The 8,723-nt window shown below is 39.6% G+C and overlaps 1 protein-coding gene across 1 annotated transcript in view; it reads right to left on the bottom strand.

Annotated features, from left to right (window-relative positions):
* LOC122327290 (calpain-1 catalytic subunit-like) overlaps nt 1-8,668 on the bottom strand; it is an 11,126-nt gene extending 2,458 nt beyond the window's left edge. Inside the window, 14 exon segments of the mRNA XM_043222520.1 lie at nt 406-617; nt 1,287-1,298; nt 1,397-1,566; nt 1,643-1,803; nt 2,470-2,544; nt 2,629-2,714; nt 2,801-2,884; nt 2,987-3,155; nt 3,226-3,359; nt 4,269-4,387; nt 5,442-5,511; nt 6,735-6,981; nt 7,644-7,669; nt 8,538-8,668. Of these exon segments, the coding sequence (XP_043078455.1) occupies nt 406-617; nt 1,287-1,298; nt 1,397-1,566; nt 1,643-1,803; nt 2,470-2,544; nt 2,629-2,714; nt 2,801-2,884; nt 2,987-3,155; nt 3,226-3,359; nt 4,269-4,387; nt 5,442-5,511; nt 6,735-6,980 (1,538 nt within the window). The 5' untranslated portion in view covers nt 6,981; nt 7,644-7,669; nt 8,538-8,668.
* Nucleotides 8,669-8,723: the final 55 nt, after the last annotated feature.

The raw sequence follows: 8,723 nt of genomic DNA on the forward strand, positions 1-8,723 counted from the left end.
ATTAATCATATATATATATATATGAATATAAATAAAAAATTATGTTTATATATATATGATATAAATTATACAAACATAAAAAATATGCATGCAAATATATGTAAATATGTTCTAAATATATGCTGTGTATTTGTGTATTTATATACACATGATAAATATACACAACACACACATATTGTGAACAAAAACTTTTATATTGGATGCAATTAATCGCAATTAATCATTTGACAGCACTGGTTTTATTTAAATAACAGAAAAGCCCTTACTTCATCTTCCAGGTTAAATGAAATCTCATCATCCATTTCTCTAAAAAAAATAATAAATATGGAAACAAAGATTTTTTTTTTTCTCTTTCGTGAAGCACAAATACAAAAACAATACGCTTTGTTTGTTTTAGTCACTTACTGAGTTTCTGACTGTTTCTCAGTGAAGACTCGCAGGACGAAATCGGCCTCTTTTCCGGGCTCAAAAGTGGATGGGACTATGAGATACTCGCCCGGCGGCAGCTTCAGTCGGGTGCTGACTTCCCGCAGGTTAATGAAGGTTTTTGAGCGTGCGCAGGATGACTGACGCAAGAAAAAGTCCTTCTTGAGGTGAATGCTCTGGGAACCACTGAACTAAGAAACAGAAGAAATGAAGAGTTTATAGCACGCTTTCAAAAGAATTAGAAACTGAATGTGATTTAGAGGTTAATTTCTGCACAACCAAACAGATTTGGAAATACAGTTGTTTTCAAACAGGTTTCCTGAACATTTGCCTGTCTGTCATTGGTCAGCTCCAACCTCACGCCATTGGTTGAGCCACTGTTGCTATGACGTGTTGGCAAAAAAAACCTCAAACAAACAGAGGAATGTTTTGAAAACACAGACTTTGTACATTAAGAGGAAATATCTGCATATTGCATGCAAGTGTTTTAACTAGACCCGTACATCTATTAAAATAGTTTATTGTGATTAATCGCGTGATGAGTTATCATGAGTTAACTCGCAACTTCATCACATTTTATCTGTTTTTAAATGTCCCTTTAATTAATACTTTTCACGTTTTCAAAATGCTATTTGACATGGACAAATATAGATGTTTTACGCGTAAATTTATGTTTATTATTAGTGAAACCATACTCAAAATAAAGCCTGAAGACTAGAAACGTTTAGACGTTTTTTCAAATAACCTGTTCACATCTTTTAGAAAAAATACACATGATAATTTTGATAGACCTAATTTTAACATTTCAGAAAATGACACACTTCACCCCGAATTCATTTAACGTCAGAATGATCACATACCTCTTCTGGGACCTAAAGAAAAATAGGAATAAACGACAAGAAATTAGTCAATATAATGCAATTTATTTAACAAAGTTTGTTACTCTTGTATCTCGCTTTGGTCCTCCAACCTTATATAAGGCGAAGCCGATGGTGTGCATGTCCTGCCCTTGCTTGCGGTAACGTCGCCTGTCCTTCTGCATCAAGGCCACCAGGAAGCTGCAGGCCACCTCATCATCTTCAGGATCATCATCTTCCTCCAGCAGCGTGATCTTATATTGAGGGTTTATCCAGAATGTATCTGACAAAAAAAAACAACAACAAGTGTGTCTTAGCTGACGCGTATGTTTCATTGGGATTGTGTGAACTGATCTTACTGGGGTGGTTCCTGCAGCCCCCCGCTGTGCTTCCTCTCCTCCAGGTGCCGTTAAATTTAATCGTGTTCCAGAAATTAAGAGAGTCTTCACTCAGAGCGTCCGGCGTGAGGTTACAGATCTCCAGGCGAGAAAACTGACGTTTGAACTCTTGAAATGACATCCTGAAGAGGCCAGAGAACAGAGCGTCATATATGCGAAGGGAAATAATGATGATAATTTTGTATATACAGCAGGGCTGTTCAGCTTCTGAACTTTGGAATCTGAAGAAGTTCCAATTACTGCTTCCAGTAAATGTTACACCATGATATTTATGGCTCATTATGGTTTGGTACGGTACGCAATTAAGTTTCCACTGTATACGAAGCAGCTACAAGCTCGACTAGTTCTTCCGACCGTTGTTTTGCTTTAAAACATTTGCACAAATTCATTTTTTTACAAATCACCAACCAAAAAGCCTCATGTAACCGAAAGTTGGCAGCCCTGGTTTAACTTTGTATATCAGATTATTAGCTCATTGGAAACAAGGACTAAAAAAACACAAAAAGACCATCAATACTCAAAAACACCATGATGATTAAACCTACGAGTTATTTTTTTGAGAACGTAAGTGATTGGGATACATAAAAAACCTCTAGTTTAGCAGTCATAGCTCTTCTGGAATGTTTAGTTGTTTGGAAATCAAGGTAAAAGATGTTCATGGAAGTGAATCCAAAGCTTTGGAGTCGACTCTCAGTTGCCAACTGCTTCAGAATCAAAAAACTGATTCTTGTTAAAACTGACTCGCAAGGTGTGAGAACCATAAATATCCAATTTCTTTGGAAATTTACCAGAACTCGCCATCTTCCATGTGGTTGTTCATCTCCTCTCTTTCTGCTGGATCAATCCCATTCCACTCAGAAGAACTGGAAATGAAGTGTAAGTGTTACTTTATGAGCAAATCCTGTATGAGAAAGTCTCTCCGAATTCATTCTGATTGGTTGACTCACTTGTCACTCCAAGCCCCCGTCCACTCAACTTGCCCCCAAGGGTTTCGGATGCGGATGAGCCTCTCTCTGCTGCCACGGAAATTCACCTAAAATCAAAACAAGATGTTTCTGATGCAAAAAGTTAAAGCTGTAAACTACAGAGCTCCAGATACTTTTCCGAGATGATCCTGACCTCTCTGAGACCCGTGACGGAGTATGCATGCCCCTTCACCAGCTTCTTAAAGGTTACAGCCTCCATATCAAAGGCACTGGTGATCTGCCAGACAAATACACTCAAATTACATAAAAAAGTGAGTATGTGGATCCATAAATGCTGCTCTGTGTCTCCAGGCCTGTAGTAGGCGCTGTGGGGACTCACATCAATAGAGCAGCCCAACAGTGAGCCTCTCTCCAAGGCTTTGGCAATGATGCGGGGCAAATCTTTGGGAGCATTACACAGCTCATACATCTCCGCTACTCCACCCGTGAAGTCCTCGAAGCCTTCGGTGGTGGATCCTCCCGAAAGAGCTTCATATGAGCCATTTAGCCTGCAGGAAAATACACACATGTTATGGTCTCTATGACTGCAAAGAAAAAAAGAGAGAGGAAGAGACTCACTTGGCATAGGCTTTTTCCAGCAGGGCGCTCCAAAACTCATTTCCCTCTGCCGAGTGAACAAACATCAGCTCTTTATCCTTCACTGGCAAACGGTCATCGATCACAATGTCCACCCACTCGCCAAACTGCCAGAACTGCAGAAAAAATGTGACAAAAAATATATGTACGTTAATGAAACAGCTGAAAAATGTGCTGAAAAACGACTAAACGTGATTTTGATCAACATGAAACATTTGCATATTGCCCGCCTACTTGTTGTTTTCGCACTGGTCTGAATGGAAATGTAAATTCTTTCTTTGCCACTAGGTGCTGCTTTCGAAGCGGTAAAAACAGCGGTTTACCCGGTAACACTGTACACAAAGTAGCACTGCCCTTATTTTTCAGGCATTACCGGCGAGATAAAATGAAAATGAGACCAATCGGACCAATCACCGCAGATTAGCATCACGCAAAGGAAGAGTTTCAAAAAACGTATTGTTGAATGAAACCTTTGGGAGTCGTTGAGCAAGTAAAGTAAAAATAAATGCATATTATAAAGACAAGGAAAGTGTTTTTTGTCCTTGCTTGCACGTCAACCTATTGTTGAGGACCAAAACCAAAATAGAAACCTTTTATTATAATAGGGGCATTTTAATATGAAATGTTCCCATGATGAATTTCTTTACAAACAAACAGCATTTCATTTCACACAACGATAATTGATGAGCTAAGGTGGTGTGGGTTACTTGTAGATTATTGTGATGTTTTTAACAGTTGTTTGGACTTTCGTTCTGACGGCACCCATTCACTGCTGAGCATTCACAGGTGAACAAGTAACGTAATGCCAAATTTCTCCAAATATATTCCCACGAAGAAATAAACTCAACTACACTTTGGATGGCCCGAGGGCGAGTAAATTTGTAGAAAATATTTCATTTTGATACCCATTAACAGTTACTTTAATAAAAGTTGACGTTTTAGAGTTGTAAACTTTTAGAGTTTAAGAACTTTGCATCTGCTAATGTGTACTACCCATGTCTGTCATTTATTAACTGGCTGTTTACCTGGAAGTGGAAGATGCCGGCATACTCATCCGTAAAGCTTTGTCCATGAGGTACAACTCTGTGAAGCAGCCTGTCGTTTAAAGTCAGGGACGCGATGGCAGCTAACAGCCAACAGTCCCCTGAGTGGAGAAAAATTACCACAGAAAAAAATTAAATGATTATTATATGAACTGTGTTTGCATGAACTACAATGACCCAATAGAGGGAGCCCTCCACCCACAGCCGAAAAGGGGGCGGAGAATGTGCTTGTACAACCAGATAACGACAACAATTTCGGTACTGTGCATTTACTCTGGATGAAAGCTGCTTTATCTCAAACATCCTTGTCAAAGCCAAACCCCTTCGGCCCGGGGAAACTTGAACGACTTCGTGAGGTTTACTCTGTAAAATGCATATCTGCGATAAGCTTCGCCATCCTCCTCCGCCCAGTGTTTGCTGTGCAAACACACACTTTGTTTGGCGCTCATGAGTGCACACCCTCTCCCTCTCAGACGCACACCATGAGCTGTGGCTCGCAGCCAGCGATCTGAGAGCTCTCTACACCCGTGTCTGTGTGACTCACCACTCAGGCATCATGTTTAACCACTCCTCACCAACCAGGAAACAAACACACACACACACACACACATCTGCCCCCAACAGACATTTCCACTCAACACTGACAGAAAACACCACAAAGTGTGATCTTAGAAGTGTTACGAATCATATTTTGACCTGCTATTAATTCATTCATAAAAGCCAAATACATAATATATGCAGTAAAATAAAACATGTAGCTGGCTTCTGATCGTCGATAGTGATAACCAGTGATAAACACAGAATATATCTCTATCTTGATTACATTATGTTGACGTCCATGCTAATATGCTAGTCATGCTAATATAATACCTCGGTGCGCCTGTGTATATTCTGTGTGTGTGCTGCGTTTCTGCAAACATCTGATACGAAGTCTAGTTATTTCACTGGAATTCCTGGCTTGTTCAGAAGACACTTTTTACATTTGTGTGGCAACGTTCGACAGCAGTGTGTGTAAAGTTCACAGACGCACTCTGTTTTAACTGCCGGATCACCCAAACTGCACCGAAGCTCACATAAAGCTCCCGATGTTCAGTTGGCTAACGTGTGCAGGCATGCACAAACATACACACCCAGGCCAATACAGTACATACTCACCTAGGGCCCCCTGGCAAATATCTGTACGTGTGGCTCCGCCCACTATGAACTCAGGGTTATTTGACAGCTCCTGCGAACATTACGCAAAAACAAACATAAGCGATGAGAGCTACACCTCAAACAAAGTGCGCTACTGTCCCTGTCAAACTATAACAACACACTTCTTTCATGATTTCATGCCAACTCTATCTTTAAACATGCTTGTTATACATCTGTGTGGGTCCTGTCAGCTATGAAAATATTGTTGGAGCTTTGAGAAGCATGCACAGTTTAAATGAAAGTATACATTTAAACAATTAATTAAATGTTTCAGCATATGTAAACAAAATAGTGCTGTCAAACGATTAATCGCATCCAAAATAAAAGCTTGTGTATATTTATAACGTATAGAAATAAAAAAAGTGCATGCATACATTTAAGGCAAATGTTGTTTATATATTATGTTTATGTAATACATCTGTGCTTGTTGTGTATATTTATTACGTATATATAAATACGAACACATGCATGCATATAATTAAGAAAATATGTTGTTTATATATGAAATATATTTATAGAGAATATAAGAATATGAACAAACAAGTAAATATTTTCTAAATATACTGTGTGTGTATTTAGATATACATAAAAAAATATACACAGCACACACAAATATATAATTTAAAAAAAACTTTATTTTGGACGCGATTAATTAATTGCAAAAAACAAACCTTTTTTTCAAATAAGGATGAATATATTCAATTTTGTCAGCATTTTAGAAAGTAATTTAACTATTTAAGAGCTAACTAACCCCAATTCTAACTTGAACATCAGCTCCACTGTTGGAGCCACGGCTTACTAGTTTTGAGTGGGAAATGAGCATCCAGCTCATTTATCAATCTTAATCATCCAACTCCATTTCCTGCTCCAACAATCAAAAAAAATTCAAAAACAAAAGCAAAAACTTCTCAGTAATTAAGACAAGAAGTTAACCCTTGGTTCTCAAAACATAACAACACTTTGAGTCTAGCTCATGTAGTTTCCCAATCTCGTTCCTCCCATTTATTTTCCCGCTCTTTTCCATCCCAATCAATTAAAGTAAAAAGTTCTGCCAACATTTAAAACGTGAGACATATCTTAGTAGTCCGAGCCCATTGTTGCGTCTTAGTTCTAATGTGGGAAATGAGAGATCGAGTCTAGCTTGTGTAAGTAGTCCTACTCCCTCTCAAACAATAAGCGCTCAAATGTGCCGAGAGCAGTGACTATGCAGTAGCTGGTGTGCCGTTCGTGTAGGCCGTGCTCTGCGACACTCACAGAGGGTCTTAACCACTGCACGCCGCGTGTTTTGGAGGAGTTTGGCGCGAGCTCCTTGAAGCCCAGTGACTGTGGCACGGCGGGGAAGCAGGGGTCCTCAAACAGCCTGCCGCCCTCCAGACACTCTCTCTTCAGCTCCTCGTAGTCCTGGTTCAGGAACTTGACCGCATTGTCATTGCTTCCCATCCCTTCTGCCTGCAGGCGTTCCTTGTAAATACGCGACGACACTCCTCCGATGGAATACATACTGTAGCGCAATTAAAATAAGGAAGCAGTCATTTAAGCACACGCTTTAATCCGAAGTAAATCTCATACTTTTCCAAACCCTTATCTCATTGATTTCTCTCTTGGTTTGCGTTCCATGGAATCGAACCAGCAACCTTCCGGTTGCAAACCCAGAGCTTTAACCGCTTCGACAAAACGAACGAAAAGAGGGTGTGTATGGCAGATGGAGACTGGTTGCTAGAAGCTAGCGCAGAAATCATACGGCAGCGCGAGTTTAATGTTTTTGAGCATTTAGCGCAAAGTGCTGCTGCTAAAAGGCTTGTGATGCTAGCTTGTGTTCACTTATGGTCAGCCACGTAGCCATTATTAGTGCAGCAGCATTCATGCAGCTTTTAGTCCAGCTAGCTCAGAGAAATGCCCTCTACAACAGACACTCGATTAGCGTCCTAATGAGGTTTACTAATGACTGGTTAACTCCACGTTGTCTTGCAATATGGTTACCCATCATCTCTAATAGACCCTAATCGCTTACATGAGCTATGATTTCAGGGATAATGTCCATGGAGGGCATTTCTCTGAGAAAACCACACACTAGACCCAGCTGAGGTAACTATGCTCGCATTGGACTTTTAGCTCATTATCATTCTTTTCTGCAACTACAGAAAGACAAGAGAGTCAATATACCTTAGGTTCCTTGTGTGGGCCGCGAGCTTGAGGAGAAAAAGGTCATTTAGAAATATATCGAACAGAAGGAGAAATCAGCTCATTGCTAATTTGCTAACATCCATGTTTATGCATATGTAAATATGCTACAGCGATGCTAACGGATATGTACAATAGAGTATATATTTATCATGGCGGTCCAAGTACTTCAAACCATTAAACCGTGGTTCATCTCAGAAAAAGAAAGTTAGTTTGTTGTACTTTTTTTGTTGTTTCCCGCTTTATGCAATAACATTTATTAATAGACTAGTATAAAAATGACTAGTATAATAATCTCCAAATAGTTTGTTACACAAAAATAACGAACTTTTAACCGGTTTTATCTGGTCGCAATGGGGTAGATACTGTGGTATGTAAACACAGCATTGCTCACTGATACTAAATGTCAGCTGACTTGTGATGTGAAATCAATAGGCCAGACTGAGCATCAGCACTCTAGTGTTTGTTTTAGATGATGAATGAACACACCCTCAGAAACAGCTGCGCTTATTCACTCTTGCTGCTTTATATACTGATATTACTGTAACATTTAATTCAGTCTGAGTCCATTTTTTTATCCACAAACTAGACAAACCTAGATGATCATAAATATATAACCTACACATATATACATGTAATGCAAGTATGATGCACGCCCATAATGCATGAATAATTGATGTTGTGTGTGTGTAATGTCTCTGCTTTGTTTATAAATTAATAAGACCGATTCACAAGCACCGTTGCAATAAATACGCTATTTAAAATGACAAAACGTTACGTCAGTTGCTGGAAATATAGGGAAAAGGTTTCCCACTTTGACACATAGCGGAAGGATGTCACGCATAGTTAAGACGGAAAAAGTGTAGCTAAACTTACCAGTGTTTAGTTGTCACTGTGATTATCAGCCCAGCTGGTGCGTTTTAAAATAGCGGGGAAAAAAGAGAATGATGAACAGACGAGTGCAGAAGGGACGCAACAATCAGGGTACCGCAGTGCACGGTCACGCCCATGGGGGAGGGGCTAACGAGTGATTGACAGGCGACGGGTCCAATAAACTGCCTT

The sequence above is a fragment of the Puntigrus tetrazona genome, chromosome 22 (genome assembly GCF_018831695.1).
Source record: "Puntigrus tetrazona isolate hp1 chromosome 22, ASM1883169v1, whole genome shotgun sequence".
In the NCBI taxonomy this organism is placed as follows: Eukaryota; Metazoa; Chordata; class Actinopteri; order Cypriniformes; family Cyprinidae; genus Puntigrus; species Puntigrus tetrazona.